At 38.8% G+C, this 18746-nt stretch overlaps 3 protein-coding genes across 3 annotated transcripts in view; all 3 read left to right on the plus strand.

The window, feature by feature from the left end:
- The first annotated feature begins 685 nt into the window (after positions 1 to 685).
- kbtbd4 (kelch repeat and BTB (POZ) domain containing 4) lies at positions 686 to 6354 on the plus strand. Its single transcript, XM_042496225.1, has 5 exons — positions 686 to 736; positions 2241 to 2715; positions 2797 to 2938; positions 3303 to 3409; positions 4464 to 6354. Exons 2-5 carry the CDS (start codon positions 2254 to 2256, stop codon positions 5322 to 5324), a joined length of 1572 nt encoding a protein of 523 aa, XP_042352159.1. The 5' UTR covers positions 686 to 736; positions 2241 to 2253; the 3' UTR covers positions 5325 to 6354.
- Positions 6355 to 6747: 393 nt separating this feature from the next.
- On the plus strand, positions 6748 to 13900 carry rapsn (receptor-associated protein of the synapse, 43kD). Its single transcript, XM_042496370.1, has 8 exons — positions 6748 to 7349; positions 7945 to 8283; positions 9467 to 9625; positions 10784 to 10882; positions 11006 to 11128; positions 11245 to 11298; positions 12083 to 12282; positions 12524 to 13900. Exons 1-8 carry the CDS (start codon positions 7125 to 7127, stop codon positions 12594 to 12596), a joined length of 1272 nt encoding a protein of 423 aa, XP_042352304.1. The 5' UTR covers positions 6748 to 7124; the 3' UTR covers positions 12597 to 13900.
- A 1813-nt stretch (positions 13901 to 15713) lies between these two features.
- Positions 15714 to 18746, plus strand: part of LOC121950592 (zinc-binding protein A33-like) — a 24612-nt gene continuing 21579 nt past the window's right edge. The window contains exons 1-3 of the mRNA XM_042496635.1: positions 15714 to 16113; positions 17074 to 17169; positions 17340 to 17570. Coding sequence (XP_042352569.1) covers positions 15724 to 16113; positions 17074 to 17169; positions 17340 to 17570 — 717 coding nt within the window. The 5' untranslated portion in view covers positions 15714 to 15723. The remainder of the gene's footprint in view (positions 16114 to 17073; positions 17170 to 17339; positions 17571 to 18746) is intronic.

The raw sequence follows: 18746 nt of genomic DNA on the forward strand, positions 1-18746 counted from the left end.
AAAATGTTATTAATTGAGGTGTGTTTACAACTTTAATTAAATGTTAACCCAATCAAATGAAATTATTTTCCACAGAATCCAAATGTTTCTGCTTTATAAAATATCCAGCAGACAACAAGTTCAGCGACTGAATGAACCAGAATATCTGTGCCAATTCACACTGAAAAAAATATGCTTGGCTCTCTGTATTTTTCGCACCTAATCCACAATTTTATTATCTTAATTTAACCTTTTGTACAAGAATGCATTAGATGGATTACATTTTTTTTGATAATCAATTTTTTCCCCCAACTGTAACATCAAAAGTTTTGTAACAAACCTGGGCTTCATAAAATAAGATGAATGTTATTGTAAGTAAATTTAAAAAATAACATTCATCTTCTTTTTTGAAGCCCAGGTTTGTTACTAATAATAAAAAGGCACTAAAAACGCTAAATATATTTGGAAAATGTTCACGTGCACTAATTTAATACTTTTTTTTTTTATCATTTATTGTCTTTCATTCTCTCTCTGTTTATGTGTACCCCTGGCATGTCAAGTTTGTTGTGTATTAATGTCATTATATGTGTGTATGTTAATAAGGACTTTTTTTAAGAGGACAGGGGAGCAGTACTGCGGCTCCACCACATGGAGGCAGCAGTGTCAGTTCACACCAGCGACGCGTTTCGTGAAAAAGTTGATTTACTTCCGGTGAAGAGTTCAGCTGCTTCTGAATGGACAAGTAGTAGAGAGAAAGGTAAACACGATTGTGTGCTTGACATTTTTAAAAGTCTACGACTCTTTTGTCTCACTCACCGCCCTATTTATCACTCTACCGCAACGATACCGCGGTTTAATCGTGACTCGAGGGAACGTTAGCTAGCCAGCTCGCTGCTGTGGGTGCTAACGCTAGCTAATCATCACAACATAGCTAGTTAGCTTTAGCTTCTCAGGCTGCACCCTCATTTGTGTTTGAACCGCTTACATTAAAACCTAAAAGCGTGTTTCGTCAGACCTCCGTGCAGTATAACCGAGCTTTTGAGCAGCTGCGTCTGCGTTATTGCACATTCTAACAATACACACTTTTATAATTTAGCTTGAGCTAAAACATGCAATCCAACGTTAATATAACAGCACTGCAGCAATTTCTACTTCTTCGAAGGTTATATTTTATTAAAACGTGTCAGAGAGGAGTTGATTCAAATGTGTGGTGATTTTGCAGGCTTTAACCTTAGTTTGGATTGCACTGATAGGTGTTTAATATTAAATCTCTTGTATTTGACATAAATGAGGTGGACAAATGATTGACAAGTCCTTCCAGTATAACGCTAAACAGTTTAACAACTACATAAAATACAGTCTCCAAAATGACCATAAAGTGAATCATTGCCAAAGCTAGAGGGATATATATCGGCTAATAAGTAACAAGGAATCGCAGTACCGATTTTTTTTTTTTTTTTTAAAAAGTGTTTTATTGTCTCACCATAACTGAAGGCCACTCTCAAGTTTATCTATTAACTGTAAATGCTCTGTTTAGTACATATCATTGTCAGTAGGGAAAAGGAGGAATCCTTACCAACAATGTTGTCTGTCTTATCTATTTAAGTATTTTTTGCCCATATATTATTTTGTGTTATTTTTAAACTCTACAATATTCAATACATCTCTATTGAACTCTTGTGTCAGGCTGTAATTAACACCCCTCTTAAAACGTTTCAGGGCAAGTTTATTTGAAAGCACATTTCAGCAACAATGCAACTTAAAAGTGGTACAAACGAAACATGGAAAGCAAAGCAAAGCAAAACTCAAGTGAAAGTGCAAAACAAAACATTTAAAAAGGTCATCCAAATGCAATTAAATATAAAGAGCAAGAGAATATAAAATATGAACAGGTTGAAATATTTTAAGAGAGGCGTAAGATTTAAAGTAACTTTGCATTGTAAGACGTGAATAAATATTTGATTTATAAAAGGCAACGGCAAACAGAAAATGTTACAGCCTTGATTTAAAAGAACTGAGAGTTTAAGTTAAACTTCCATTTTCTGGGAGTTTGTTCCAGATATTTGGTGCGTAAGAACTTAATGCTGCTTCCTCGTGTTTAGTCTTGACTCTGGGGACACAAAGAAGACCTGTCCCAACTACAATCGAACAATACAACTTTAAGACAGGCAGGATTTGGGCTGCATTAGTTACAGCCAGACGTACCTTATAAACTGGTTATGGGTGTAAATAAATGCTCTGCTGTTTTGTGACTCTGTCAGACGAGCAGCAAAGATGGAGTCCAGCGAGGAGGGGGGCCTCAGTGTCGGGGGCTCTGTGGGAGAAGAGAACTACTTCTTGGGATACACCTTCACTGACCGCTCCCATTCCAGCCGGGTAGTGAAAAGCATCATGGACTTGTGTCTGGAGGACGGCCTGTTCGCCGATGTCACGATCACCGTGGACAGCAAAGAGTTTCACCTGCATCGGCTGGTGCTCTCAGCACAGAGCAGTTTCTTCCGCTCCATGTTCACCTCCAACCTCAAAGAGTCCCACAACCGCTCTATTGAGCTAAAAGATGTCAGCGCCACCGTCTTTCAGCTGCTGATTGACTACATCTATCACGGTACGATTAAACTGAGGGTGGAGGAGCTTCAGGACACCTATGAGATGGCAGATATGTACCAGCTGACTGCACTGTTTGAGGAATGCTCCCGCTTCCTCTCGCGGACGGTAGAGGTCAAGAACTGCCTGCAGGTGATCACTTTTTTCACAAGTCTTCGCTGCTATGTCATAACTGTTTAGTTTGAGTTAAACCATTATCGGTTTTTTGTGCAGGTGATGTGGCTCGCAGACAGACACAGTGACCAGGAGTTGTATACTGCAGCCAAGCATTGTGCTAAAATCCACCTCGCACAGCTGCATCAGACTGAAGAATTTCTTAATCTGCCTCTCTGTCTTCTCTTGGACATCATCAAAGGTATTACCCTTCGCTGTCCATGATTTCCTAAACCATATACCACAAGCCAAGTGCTTTATGATTTATATCACTGTTAGCTGAATCCAGAACTAGCAGTGATAACGTAATAATTTGCAAGCAGGTAAACATAAACTTGCAATTATTGTTATATCACCTTGAATACACATTTTATAAATCATCCTGGTAGCTGAATAGTTAAGCAATTTATCATGTGAGTCTCTGCTTTGATACCTCCCTCCTCATTTCTCCTCTGCCTTTGCACTTTTCACTATCCAATAAGATGAAAATGCCCCCCTAATAATGTAGAATTTACAGAAAATACATTTTATGAATGTGACTCACTAGGTTTTGTGTTTGTGTTCAGATGGTGTTCCGAGCTCCCAGAATCCAACAGTGGCCATCGAATCGTGGATAAACCACAACAAGGTGGAGAGAGAGGAGTTTTCTTGTATCCTTTCAGAAAATCTCAAGGTAACCTTCTTTCATCTCTGGAGCTGGAGAAAACAATATTATAGAAGAGGCTGCTCTCGTTTTATGTCTGCCGTAATCGTTGTGGAAAATCTTCTACTCTCGATGAATCGATGAATGATAAAGTAAACTCGCTGAACAATAACACAAACTTGATAAATAATTAAACAAACTTGAGTAATGAAAAAAACCCAGTGAGCCCCAGTTGTCCTCACTTAAACATGTTTATTACTTACATCTGGTCAGAGAATTTTTTTGGCACAATGCATGTGCATGGACAGAGACATGCCAACAACTCAAAGTAACAGAGGCACCATTAAGCCTTATACAGCACATTTCAAACGTCACGCAGCTGTGCCTATCACTGTAGTCTAAACATCTACATGGTCTTGCTCTTGCAGTATTTTAAAACTCACAGATGTTGCAACAGCAGTTACACTGCACAGAACTCTGAAAGATTACACAGGCTAAAACACTTCATCTTATTTCCTATTGCTCCGACTCCACTCCCGTCTTGGTTTAATTTGTCTTTATCAGAATTGTGCTTCAAAAAATCCATGAAGCTCCCCCATTTATTTTCAAAAAACTGCCAGCTGTCTTTTTCGTAATATATGTTAGTCTTTCCAAAGCGACACATGCTGATAAATCTGTACTATATTGCTTTATTCTTAGTTTGTTCAGATCTTTCCATCCTTGCAAGTCTATAAGCGCACGGTCACTATCACATGGATAAATACCCATGATGCACAACTTTGGCCAACAAGGGATCCTCAGTTTTGTTATCTGGCTAAACATATCAAGGCCCTTTATCTAGAAATCACATGACATCCCCACAGGCAGTGAAAGAATGTACCTAAAGCATTATTACATTTAAGACATGTATCTGTCGAACTGGGATTCAAATCATGCAGTTTTGATGGTGTTATATATGTTCTTAAATCTCATACAATTACGCATGATTACATTTACGCAGTTTAATAGTGCTTTAGTAGTACTAATTTTCTACGACACCAATTATTTGTTTCTCTGATGTCGGATATGTCTGTATCTTGCTCAGGAAATAGGTGAGAATGTCCACATTTACCTGATTGGTAAAGAGGAGAGCCGGACTCACTCCCTGGCTGTGTCACTTCACTGTGACGAGGACGATGCGATCAGCGTGAGCGGCCAGAACAGTTTATGCCATCAGATCACTGCAGCCTGTAAACACGGAGGGGACCTGTATGTGGTTGGCGGGTCCATCCCTCGCCGCATGTGGAAGTGCAACATGCACACCATGGACTGGGAGCGCTGCGCCCCACTGCCCAGAGACCGCCTCCACCATACCATGGTCTCTGTCTCTACTGAGGACGCTATCTACTCACTAGGAGGTAAGACGTTGCAGGACACACTCTCTAACGCCGTCATTTACTACACAGTGAAGGACAACATGTGGACAGAGACCAACCAGTTGGACACTGCAGTGTCCGGGGCTGCTGGTGTTAACCTGGGAGGTACCATCTACCTGCTCGGAGGGGAGGAGAACGACATGGACTTTTTTACTAAGCCATCTCGACTGATTCAGTGCTTTGACACGGCCTCCCAGAAGTGCCAGATCAAACCTTACATGCTGCCGTTCGCGGGCTGCATGCACGCTGCGGTCCACATGGACGTGATCTTCATCGTAGCAGAGGGAGACTCCCTGGTGTGCTACAACCCTCTGCTGGAGAGCTTCACCCGCCTGCGCTTCCCTGAGGTGTGGAGCTGCGTTCCGTCTCTGTGGAAGGTGGCCAGCTGTAACGGCTGCATATATGTCTTCAGGGACAAATGTAAGAAAGGTGACGCAAACACGTTAAAGTTTAACCCGGCCACATCTGTCGTCTCCGTTATCAGAGGTATAAAAATCCTCCTCACAAACTGGCAGTTTGTTTTGGCCTAAACTGTCCTCCGGATGCTCACACCGTGGTCCGCACAGCCGCCACAGACAATCAGGGAAGACTGTTGGATAACTCACGATGACTTCACCGTTCAGACATCCCGTGAGGAGACCTGTTCTAAATGTATTTACTCAGCTGGTTTCTGTGTCACTCATTCCATTCAGACCAGTAGAAACACTTCAGCGGTGTTAGTCACTCGCTTGTATTATTCCAGTGTGTCTCATTGTGGATAGCTGAGAAGTGAAACCATTTGTAGTGATGCCATGACCAGTGATGAACTAATGGACATTGTTTCCTGTGCACTGCCTGTTTATTGACACGCATGAACAACTTCAGTGTAAAAACATCGCTGAACATAAAACATCCCTCAGTATATTGTGCGTGAATACGTGTCATGATGTCGTAGGTTAAATATCCCCAGATGTCGAATTTGAAGTGCATAAATATGATAATGGAGGATGTTTTCTAACTTTTCAATTTTTCACATTTTCTTTTCTTGAGATTGTATTTTTTGATGTACATGTTCAAGGTAACTGTGAAAGGAAATGTCAAATATATCGCTGTAGAAGCTGTCACAGTTTGCTCTGATATTTACAGCCCTTTAGTCTTGAAGAATTAACCATCTTTCACTATTAATACTTTGTTAATTCCCTGGGATTTGGGGTTCTTAATTCTTGCAGCAATGCATTTAGAAATGGCATGCTTTGTTTCTGTGTAGCTATTGAAAGCTTTGCCACAACAAAGCCATAACTCCTGACAGTATTTATCTTTGGACTGGTAATGCATCTTGTGAATGGCGAGGTGGTAAAGGTGCCTGCTTTGTCCTTGGGGGAGGAAAAGGGGAGTCAAAGGAGAGAAAGCTACTACAGAGAGGCCAAAACTTTGATCCCATTGATGTGTTGCAGGAGGCTGCACAGCTGAAACCCAAGCCCAGTAACATGTCAGACTTTGTGAACTATTCTAAGCATCAGTTGCTGACGCCAAGATGAGGGGTGGGGGTTTCTGGGGGTTACATATGCGTCTCCATAAGAACTCCCAATAGGAACTGACGGCCACTACGAGCACCATCTGACATGCAGTCCCTTAATGTTGGGGAATAACGCTGTTTATAGCCCCCCATCACAGCTCACAGCCTCACACGTGACCGTGTGCTGAGGTCAGTGTGTCTTTAACGCTCCGGCGGGGTCCAGATGTAAAAATGTGCTGTGCAGTGTTTAGTCAGTGAAGTGAGGTTTAGTGCGAAGGTAGATCGCTAGGAGCTGTAGTGACCTTGGGACTGCTTGCTGAGGGCAGGACAGAATTCCTGAAGGGACACATGGTCTAGAGTGACAAGGCCATCTGCTGTAGCGCCAGCAGTAGGAGGAAGGTGGAGGGGGTTGGACATGGGGGTGCTGAGAATTCCTTTCACTGGGGTGTGGAGGGAGTAGATATTCTGGGATATCACTGCTAGCGCTCCGTCGGGAAACGTGTTTCTTTGGCATTTTTCAAGCGGAAATCGGAGGGAGAATTTCGAAACGCTTGATGGTGAGAGGGGATCATTGCAGGGTTAAATGGGGAAGGTATTTTTCGGGCTCTCCACGAAGCGACTGGTGATAATGGTCTTGGTGTGTTGCCGTTTTACTTTGGCGGATCCAGTTTCCTCTCCATCTCAGCACAGCCGGAGCTGAGAGAGCGGGATCTGGTAGGCCTTCTGGCAACGACCTCACGGAGGATCATCTTCAAGGGATCTTCTTTGGAGTTGTTCTGTGCATGGCAGGGATCTACTTTCTTGCTGCCTCACTGAAATTGCATGGCCTAAACGAATGAATATTTTTATGAGGCGCCTTGCACCAGAGATGGGCCAGGACCAAACCAAGCAGCAGATAGAGAAGGGCCTGAGGTTGTATCAGTCCAATCAGACAGACAAAGCCCTACATGTCTGGATAAAAGTGCTGGAGAAGACCTCGGATCCTGGAGGGAAGTTTCGGGTATTGGGGTGTCTGATCACGGCTCACTCGGAAATGGGAAAATATAAAGATATGCTCAAGGTAAGCCTCCTAACGAGTGTACATTCATTTGAGTCAGCTAATGTATGTGATCAGTGTCCTACTCTTAATGTGTGAGTTGTCATGTGTTTTACATGATTCATGTTAAGAAATTTTTACTCCCGTGGGATCATATTTTATGTTATGCAACCTCACAGTGTGTGTCATTGAATATCCCATCGATTTTATATGTCGTCATGTCTACTCAGGAGTGGCACAGCTCACACTTAAGTAATATTTTAACATTTCTACAAAGTCCAAGTGAGTATTGTAGAAGAACAGGTCAAAGGTCATCCTCTCAGGTCCATTTGCAGTGGTCTTGAGAAGCATGGGTTAATTTGTGGCTTCCACACGATGCAGAGTAAATAAGTGCCCTGCAACCCGAGTATCAGTGTGGGGTGTCTTGTTGACATAACCATCTTTACTCAAGCAGTGCCTGTTCTCTTTCACCCCACTTTAATGAGGACTTCATAAAGTAGAGGACCCATGTCTTTGAATAAAATGTATCATATCATTTCTTTTTTCTTCAGTATCTTTTAAAATTATACACAATTTGCCTGCAAGTTTTCCATCTCCTGACTTCACTCTCTCTTTGTAGTACGCCCTAGATCAAATCGACACAGCCAGAGAAATGGAGGACCCAGACTACCTGACAGAGGGCTACCTGAACTTGGCGCGCAGTAACGAGAAGCTGTGCGACTTCCAGAAAACGGTGTCCTACTGTAAGACCTGCTTAAACATGCAGGGCACCACGGTCAGCCTGCAGCTCAATGGACAGGTGTGTCTCAGCATGGGCAACGCCTTCCTGGGTCTCAGTGTCTTCCAGAAAGCCCTGGAGAGCTACGAGAAGGCCCTGCGCTACGCACACAACAACGATGACAAGATGCTGGAGTGTAGAGTCTGCTGCAGTCTGGGGAACATCTACGTCCACCTTAAGGTACTTTTTTTTAAAAAAAAAAAAAAAAAGAAAAGAAAAATAACCCTTTGAAACCTGATCAAATTTCCTTTATTTATTTATAAAACCAAATAAGTAAAAAGTTGCAAGAAAATGACTGGAAAATAAGCAAAAAAAAAACAAAGTTAAAAACAAAACATGACCATAAAATTGTAAAAATAAATCTATAATTTTTGTAATGTAATTTTAAGTATATATTTATAAGAATTTTAAGGGTTCTTTTGGACATTTTTCAGTAGTGTTTTTGATTATGTCTAATAATCCCTCGAGCTAATTTCCAGGTCATTTTCCTGTCAAGTTGCTCATTATTTTCTCTGCAGTGTTTTCAAAAGAAATCAAATGTTTTTTCTCAGGTTTCGGAGGTTGAAATGCTCATCAAAGGTATCTGAAGGCAGTACAGGAAAACTAATGTCAATCCAGGAGTGAAACCTGGATTGACAATAGTTTTGATGACTGGTTAATGAGATTTGATTGTTCTGAAAGCTGATTTTGATTATTCTAGTCTTTGCTCAGAATAACATTTTGACCAAATGCCTTTAAGACTTATTGTATGATACACTGTAGACAAGAAGTCTGAATAAGAACCTTTATATTTCTGTAAAAAAAAGTACTGTGACCCCTGCAGATCATTTGGGCAAAGCATTAATTGGATTGCACGTGTGACTTGATTGCACAATCAATGTTGATGTTGCCAACATATTTGCTGAGTATGAAAACACTGCGGAGCATCCAAGCAAACATCATCAATGGTTAGCTCATGTGATACTGGGCATTGTGAAAGCAGGGCGGAGGGGGTAGGCTGGCTGGCGGGGGCATATGTAGTACCCTTGACATCAGAGATTTGTAAGAGTAATCCCTTGGCTTCCTGGGGAGGATTGGTTTCAATGGGATTGTGATGAAGTGGCATTGAAAGAATGCACTCATATGTCACGTTATTTTATCAAAGAGAACATAATATGTCTGTTTATAATATTGGAGACACATATATAAAACTCATTTTCTGAAAGACTGTTTAAATACTCTCAGAGGATTTAATTGAAAAGGAATAACAAACCAAAAGATCCAGGTCTGTAGTATCTAAAAAGGACATTTGACTAAGACGCTGCCATATGTGGGAATAAGTTGGGCATCAGAAGTCTTACTCATCACTAAACTCCGCCAACAGGACTATGAGAAAGCCCTGTTCTTCCCCTGCAAAGCAGCTGAGCTCGTCAATGACTATGGCAAGGGTTGGAGCCTCAAGTATCGAGCCATGAGCCAGTACCACATGTCTGTCGCCTACAGGAAACTGGAGCGCCTGCCAGACGCCATGGAGTGCTGTGAGGTATTGTTTTATAACCGTCCAACACCCGATTTCTGTCCTCTGAGACGGCATTGAATTTCACAAAGACAAACGTATAGAGACTGTCACAGTTTTTGTGTTTCCTCACAAAGTCCCCTGATGTGGCAGCTGCAGATACAGTAGATGTTTTGCAGCTAACAGGTGCAGGCGCCAGTTGTTGCGTTGTACCGGGCCTTAGACCTCGACAAAAATATGCTCACAGAGGCGCTGCTTTAAAGTGTTAATGAAGAGGACGGCTTTAGTCCTCACTCTGTTCTAATTATGTACCGAGGGTGAAAAATAACTTGATGTCATTGCCTTGGAGTGCAAAAGTAAAGTAACAAGACAGCAGGATGCATTTCAGATTTATTACATTTGCCAAATGCATTTAGACAAACAGGTTACACATGTTGTCGTGTTTTGAATACCAGATCACAGGAGGAGTCCTAAAGATGAAACGACAACACCACACCTTCGGCATCACATCTCAGTCTGATTTATGTGAAAATATACCGAGAAGGCAAAATAAAAAAAATAAAATGCATGTCATCTGTAAAAGAAGTTTGATAAAATATGGACGACTGTTTGAGGATTCACATTTTTTTATCATGAGTTGTCATCCACAGAGTGTTTGTTTTTTAATTAAATGTTCCCAATGAAATATTTGCCTCCATAATAATGTAATTTGAAGACGAATGTTATACATGATGGTACTGTATAGCTCAATACTGCCATTTAGTTCAGACTTGACTAACTGGTAAGTCCAATTTCTAATCAATAGTTTTTTTTTCATCATTAGATTTCCGTTGAGCTTAGATATCACAATTGACCTAAGCATTTGTCTGACACTTCTTTTTAAATATTTTATTTAAAACTTTTTCCAGTAAAAAAAAAAAAACAGCACTGAGGCAGCAAAAATAAAAGCAACAGTATCCACCTCCTCCCATCGCTCCTCACAGACATAGGGGAGAGAGGGAAAGAAAAAAAAGGGCAGAAAAACACCAAAAAACCCAGACAATACCCAAAACCACCCCCCTAAAAAGCAGTATACTTTGCTAATTATGTTTCTGTGGTCTTCCTGTGATAAGATTACATTACATTATGAAAAATGTATGAAGACAAATGTTCAACTGAGAATAACTTTGTCTTTCACTTCAACAGGAGTCTATGAAGATCGCGCTGCAGCACGGCGACCGTCCCCTGCAGGCTCTGTGCTTACTTAACTTTGCAGACATACATCGCTGCAGGCGTGACGTTGATGTAAGGTGCCACCACAAGATTTCATCTTTTGGTCTATATGTTTTTGTGCTTTCTCACATAATTGATCTTGTTCTTTAACTGTTTGTTGCTTTTTCGTCCACACATTCCTCTTCATCCATCTAGAAAGCATTCCCTCGTTACGAGTCTGCACTGGCTATCATGACTGAGATTGGAAACCGTCTGGGACAATCACACGTCTACCTGGGAGTTGCAAAGTGTTGGCTTCTGCAGAAAGACTTTGACAAGGTACTTTATTAACATATAAATGTCACTTCAGATATCACAGTCTTATGACTGACACAGTTGTTTTATGTGTTTTTGTGGTATTTGTGACAAACCCTGCCTGGCTGTGTATCTTCCAGGCTCTTGATTCTTTGCAGCGAGCACAGGAATTGGCAGATGGGATGGGAAACAAGGTAAGTAATCTTATATAGGGACGCAAGTACAAGTAGAGCTGTAACTAGGTCTTGGCTATGTATTGATTTTGTGATATAAAACTATATATCATCTTAGATTTTAAATATTGTAACATCCTAAGTGTTGTCTTTTCCTGTTTTAAAAAGCTGCATTACAGTAAAATGATGTAATTTTCTGAACTTATCAGACTGTTCTAGGTGTTCAATTATTTGCCTTTACCCTCATAGTCATTTTATCCACATTACTGATGATTATTAATCAAAAAGTCTCATTGTGTAATTATTTTGTGGAAGCACCAGTAGTCAGTCTTGCAATATTGTCATCAAAGTATTTGGGATTGGCAGATGGGATTCAAATTATTTATGCTGTTTGATCTTGTCTGTGGTTTAACCTTCTCTTTTTTAATCTGGTCTTAATGTTTTAAACTTAGCTTTCATTTAAGGTTTTATTTTGTTTGTGTACAGCTGTCAGCCTAAGAGTAACCGAACATCATTTTGTAATGTATCAACAACAACATATTAAATGTCTCTCCTATCTTATTTGCCAAAACAACAATAAAAACAAGCAAAATACAGATTACTTTGTCATACATGATTGTATACTGAGTATCTTGTTTTTTTTTGTTTTGAAAAAATAAGATATTTCGACATGTCAGCATCAAGGAAAGTATTTCTTTTTTAATTAATTTTTAGTTGCAGCCCTACACACGAGTTGTATGAATCATACAAGCTTATGACAGTACATCACATTTCACGTTGTCTTGCCTCTACGTTGTATCTTAAGCTGTGTACGCTGAAGGTGCACTGCCTGAGTGAAGGGATTTATCGAAGCCGGGGGCAGCAGGAGGAGCTCAGAGAGCAGGTGGTGAAGTTCCTGCAGTGTGTCGAGGAGCTGGAGCTCTACTGCGGCATGTGTGGAGAGTCCATCGGGGACAGGGACCAAAAACTGCAGGCCTTACCCTGTTCCCACATTTTCCATCTCAAGTGGGTGTTCTTGCACCACACGCTGTTTAGTATTTTTGATACATACATCTAATCTTTTATTTTCTTCAAATCTAACTCTGCAAGCATACCTCTCCACAGTAGGTGTGATACATGCTTTATTTGCACTGGTAAATACAGTACAGAAATCTACTTAAAGACATATAATATTGTGTGTATTTCTATAACATGTTTACAGGCAGACAGATGAAGCTGTTGACACTCTGCTGTTTTATCCTTGTAGGTGTCTGCAGACTAACGGGACGAAGGGTTGTCCTAAATGTTTCAAGTCCTCCATGAAGCCTGGCTTTGTGTGATTGTGAGACTGCGTTTGTGCGTTGGATCTGCAGACACAGCGTGAAGCCTCGCGGGCTCCTGACTGATCTGAGAGAAGCAGGCGGCCTCGAGATGAGCTGAAGATGTTTGAGGAATAAATGATTCACTGCTCTGTGAAGAGGATGCTGCACTGAACCCGGAGCGTGCAGAGTGCGGCTCTGTGGACACAATCATGGCATCCATCTGAGTGACAGCTGACAGAGGAGGTACAACTGACAATGTTACATTTCATTATAAGCTGATGAAGAAAGAACCTACATTGTCTCTGGTGACTGGCCTTTTTAACCCAGAGGACCGTCCAAAGAGCATCTCTAAGTGATATTTGGTATTTTATGCATTAGAATTGTTCCATAAAATCAAGATGACGTGATCGTCAGTGATCTTGGACGCAGGGTTTGCTGTTCAAATTCTGACATTACCTTTTACACAACATCCACTTATTCTTTAATCATCAGTTTTGTTTTTTTTATCAGAACACAGAGCCATTTCTGAATTTCATACATGGTATATTTATTATTGTATTCATGTACATACTATTCTCATGTTCATTTGTTTTAAAAGTTTGACTTAGTGTATTTGAGGTGTTTTGTAAAACCTAAAAACGAGCTAAAATCTCTTAACCATTCAGAAACTAGTATGTCTTTACAGAACAGGTAAACGCAGCTGTTTGCTTTTTTTGCCTTATTTAGCGCAATTAAGGAGCCGGATCAACACACATTGTGTTCATAGAAATTCCTTTTCTGTCCACTTTTTCCTCTTAAGTCTAACAACACAATGTTGCGATTTAAGAACAAACACTGTTGAGAAGGAAACCTATTGGTAAAGGATCTTATTTGACCAATCACACACTTGTCAGATAATTATTTATGGGGAGATAAATGCAATCTAGATTCATTTTGTGTTTTCATGTTTGTATAGTCATATACATAGTCATATGTAAATATTAGTTAACTGGTAAAATGTCCATAGTCAGACTGACATTATTTACTTGCAGAGGCATTGTAATTTTAAGGCGGTTTTGAGGGAGAAAGCAAAAAAAGACTGATATTACATCAGCTAATGTTGCATGTTTTATTTATAAAGCCAAGCAAGCAAAGATAACATCAAATTATGTATTCACGTAACTGTATTTACTTATTTCAGAATTGTTTATTGTAGTATTTCTTAATATTCAGTGGCTTTTGTCATTCATATTCCTTATATATTTGTTCAATTTATTGTAGACATATTGTGATTTAGGGGGGGAAGAGCCATGTCAGTCTAAGTCATCGTGGCTGAAACAAGGTTTTTCATGTACAGGTTTTCCTCAAAAACCTGTGAACTCAAATATTTTTTTAGTAAGACTTTAGTTAACAAAATTTCTCTTTTAAAAAATAAATATGAGAAATTGATAAGTTTAATTGTTTAGTCGACAGGATACATTTTTGGTGCAAAATTAACAAAAAAAAAGCAAACAAACAAAAAAACCCAACTATTAACCCTTTAAGAATTTCCAATTAAATCAGAGGTGTCAAATTTATTACATCAAACTTGAGGAATAAACACAATGTGATAGCTCTAAAACATGAAGTATCAAGTTGTGACTATTCTGGAATTTCTATCTTCAATATAATACCTGCAAAAATATTGATACTCAATGCAGGTTTGAAAAAATGACATAGAAGGCATAATATTTAAAATTTGTTTCAAAATATAAATGTATTAATTTAATAATATGCCACTAGCAAAGAAAAGAAAAGTTGGCACTGTAGTGTTAGAGGACAAAACATGAACAATAATGCTGCGTTCACATGGAATCAGGCAGACGGTCGACAGCAGACAAAAAAACACCTTCTGGACGACATAAGAGAAACTAACAGTCTGACAGAATGGTAGAAGTGTAAAACAAAACATGCATGACAATATGTTGTGATCGTGACATCTTATCAGTTACAAAGAATGAAATAAAATCTCTAAAGTTAAGTGTTCATCATTGTATTTAATTCTGCTGGTAATGTCCAATAACTGTCCAGATCGCCTGTGTTTGCTTGTATGAGGGAGCTATGCAACATCACAGAGTATGAAAAAATGAATAAATAAAATTTAAACTATTTAAATGTTTTAACTTTTGAATGGCAATGCCATCTACTGTTATCCGATATTCTAAAACGATATCCGGTTTCGCTGTCTACCGTCTGCCGGATTCCATGTTGACACAATCTAAGAGAGCGTGAGAAAACATAGCTGGTACCGGTGTGTCGATACTGTCAAAAGCGAGAATTTGTAGCCGTTTTAAATATTCAGAATCGATGTGTTTAGATAAGTCGATATTTTTGACAACTCTAGCTGGCAGCATGAACAGAGAAAGACCAACACTTTATCTTTTACTGCACAAGCACTTATGTCTCTCACACTTCACTACTTCTGAACATCAAATGCTTCCTGTTTTAGGTCCCTGCATCTGAAATAATGCTGATTCTGTGTTTACCTGCAGTGCAGTCAATGGAAAACTCTTGTAAGCATAGATATCATTTACACTTGTTATTCTAGGTTCTGGGGTATAAAATAAAAGTTTTACACTGACAGCACAGCCACTCATCATTACAGTTTAAACTACCTCTGTTTTTGCCTCTTAGCTTTGCCCTCCTCAGAGGATTAATGCAGTAATAACACCACATTTAAATACATGTAGAATTGTTATGTTTTTTAGACATCATGTTGGTATAACCATGATTTAGAGTCTGACTAGAATGCATTGTTAATATATTTATGCATTGAGTCAAACCATGTTACTGTGTCAAAATATGAAAACATTTCATTATGGAGAATAAAGTGCACCAAAAGTGAGTATGTTTTTGTCATTTTTAAATGCTTTCTCTGCATGTAAATGTTATAAACTTATTTTTGTGACAAATTCTCAAACTGGAATTGAATGTCAATGCATCAACATGACCAAACAACATGTTTTGACATTTAGTAAATGGATTACATGATGCATATTTAACCAGTTGTACTAGTTTGTCAGCATTTTCAGCCAAGCATTCCAGGTTGGACCGCCTCCAGTCACAAAAGTTCAAGGTAGGAAGAAGGGTTTCCTGTAACCTCACTTCACAGGGACACCTCAGCCTGATGGCATCGATACAATTCACTGAAGAGGACCTACTTTGTCCACAATGCTCTGAGATTTACTACCTTCCTGTTCTCCTGAAATGTGGTCACAATATTTGTCGAGTTTGTTTACAGAAGTTCTGGGAATGGAAAGGATGCCGAGAATGTCCTGTGTGTCGCACTGTGTCTGTCCCCGGGAGGCCTCCTATCAATTTGGAGCTAAAGATAGCTGCCGACAAATATCAGGTCCTCAAGACCAGCAGGGATCAAGAATTTTGTTGTCTCCATAATGAGAAGCTGAAGCTTTTTTGTGAGAATGATGAAAAGCCCATCTGCCTCGTCTGCCAAACCTCAAGACAGCACAGAGTTCACGAGTGCTGCCCTGTGGAGGAGGCTGCCGAACAGAAAAAGGTGAGGTAAAAATAGAAACTGGTAAAATAACAGAGGGATTTACTGCTCAAACACTTCAATGCAAGAAACACAGTAAGTTGTCTGTCAGGGAAAAGACTTTTTGCTTCTGTGGGTGTTGGTTTTTTTTAAGACGTAGAAGGGGATTTTCAAACGCTGCAACTAACAGTTACATAAGATTCATTCAATTAATATTCTAATTAATTAATTAATTTTCTCAATTAATTAATTTGTTGGTCAGTCTGGTAATAGTGTTATCCAAATGATTTCTTTGATGATTTCTTCCTAAACTTAACAACAAATGACATAAAATTAGTAATTAGACATTATATACAAGACAAATGCATGAAAATTAGAATTTAATTTAAAAAAGGCAAAAAAGACAAGGAAAATAAATTTTAAAAAGTGCTAAGAAATAATTTTAAAAACATAATTAAAATTTAAAAAATTTTAGTTTGGGATATTTTCCAATTTGTAAAAAATAATTTTCGTATACTTTTCTCTCTCCCAACAAAAACAACAACAAAAAAAACGACCACTCATTTGTGACTTTTTTTTTTAGTTCATTTTCTTATCACCTCTCCCCAATGTCTTGCAATTTGTGGGTTATTTCTTGACAAGTTGCTCATTGCCTGCTTCCAAGTATTTGAAAGAACCGATTTGATCAGGTTTCAAAGGTTTAATACTTGTGAAAGGTGCCTAATGCCACACAAGAAAACTGATGTGGATCCAAGTTTTAAAGGGTTAAATGGAGAGTTCACCCTAAAATCAAAAATATTGATGTAGTGCCATGCGTCTAGATTGTGTGAGTTGCAGAGTGTTGGAGATATCAGCAACTCACACCCAAACACTGCACACTGATAAAAAGCACTATAGCTAAGAGAAAAAATACATATTTTTGATTCTGGGGTTGAACTGTCCCTTTAATTTTTTCATTTTGTTTTTTTCTTTTCAACATTTCAGGCAGAAATTTCAGCCACTCTGGAGTCCTTGAGGAAAAAACTCACGATGCTGAACAAGACAAAGCTGCACTGGGAGGAAACCAAAAACTATATACAGGTAAATATAATAATTATAATAATAATAATTGTGTCCGTTGTCATAAGACATGAGTTTTGTGGTGACTCAGATTGAACATTTCAATGACCCGTCTTTAGAGTCACTTTTTGAATTCGCTCTTCACTTCCTTGGTTTACGGCCAAAAATAATCAGTTCCCGAAACATTACAGAGCCAAGCTTATCAAAATGAGGTGGCAATTAAGGAGGAGTTTGAGAAGCTACACCTGTTCCTCAGGGAGGAGGAAAAAAGTAGACTGAAGGTCCTCAAACAGGAGGAGGAAATCAAGACCCAGGTTATGTGTGTGAAGCTGGAAGACATCAAGGACCAGATCAAAACCCTCTCATCCACCATCAGCGATATTGAGGCAGCCCTCAAAGCAAACGACTTACCATTTTTACAGGTACATTTATACTCAGTTTATATTTGTAAAATATGATTTAAGTGAAAAGATGATAATAGTAACGTCTGCACGCAAACTCCAAACCACAGATGGACAGCACTTCAGTCCCAGTCGAATCTTCGTTCAGTTTAAATGCTCACCACACCCTAATATATCCCCCATGACCGGTGGGCTCTGATATTGTTATAAAAACATCATAGTACAGTTTGTCTTCCCAAAAAAATCATAAAATGTTGTATAGGTGTATGTCATTTAAAAATTCATAAAAATTCCTAGTATAGTATGTTGTCCAAAAGTTCATAAAAACGTCATAGTGTAGTTTGTCTTCCAAAAAAATCATAAAAACATTATATTAGTGTATGTCGTCTGAAAAATCATTGAAACATCGTAGTGTAGTATGGCATCCATAAAAATGATTAAAATGTCATAGTTAAGTTTGTCTTACAAAAAAATCATGAAAACATTATAGTATACTCTGAAAAAATCAGAAAAAAGGTCCAGTATAGTAAATCTTCTGAAGACAAGATAAAAAAGGTCATAGTATTGTTTGTCACCCAAAAAAGTCAAGAAAACATCACTGTATAGTTTGTCTTCCAAAAAATAAAAAATACATTACATGTAGAGTATAGTGTCGTGTTTCATCATAATCAAAAAGAAAAAATCATCAAGGTGTCACAGTAAAGTATGTCGTCATAACTAATCATAAAAAAATCATAGTAATGCAAGTCGGCAAAAACAATATATGTAAGAAAGATCATTTTATAGCATGTCGTCCAAGAAATTAAAAGTCCATATCATGGCATGTCGTCCAAAATAATCAAAAAAACAAAATGGTCAAAGAAATGATTGCTCCAAATGCTGAAAAAAGTCATAGAACAGCATGTTGAGGCTGTTTATAGTATAGCCTAGTGAAAAAACTGTCCAAAAAGTCAATATTTTGATTAGTTTAGGTCAAAGTATAGTTTGGCGAAAAAAGTCATACTATAGCACAGTGAAAAATGGTCTAAAATGTGATCGCTCCAAATGCTGAAAAAAGTCATCGAACAGCATGTTGAGGCTATTTATAGTTTAACCAGTAGAAAAAATAATCCAAAAAGTTAATATTTTGAGGGTATTAGGTCAAAGTATAGTTTGGCGAAAAAAGTCATACTATAGCACAGGGAAAAATGGTCTAAA

This window comes from Plectropomus leopardus, chromosome 11 (assembly GCF_008729295.1).
Source record: "Plectropomus leopardus isolate mb chromosome 11, YSFRI_Pleo_2.0, whole genome shotgun sequence".
Taxonomy (NCBI): Eukaryota; Metazoa; Chordata; class Actinopteri; order Perciformes; family Serranidae; genus Plectropomus; species Plectropomus leopardus.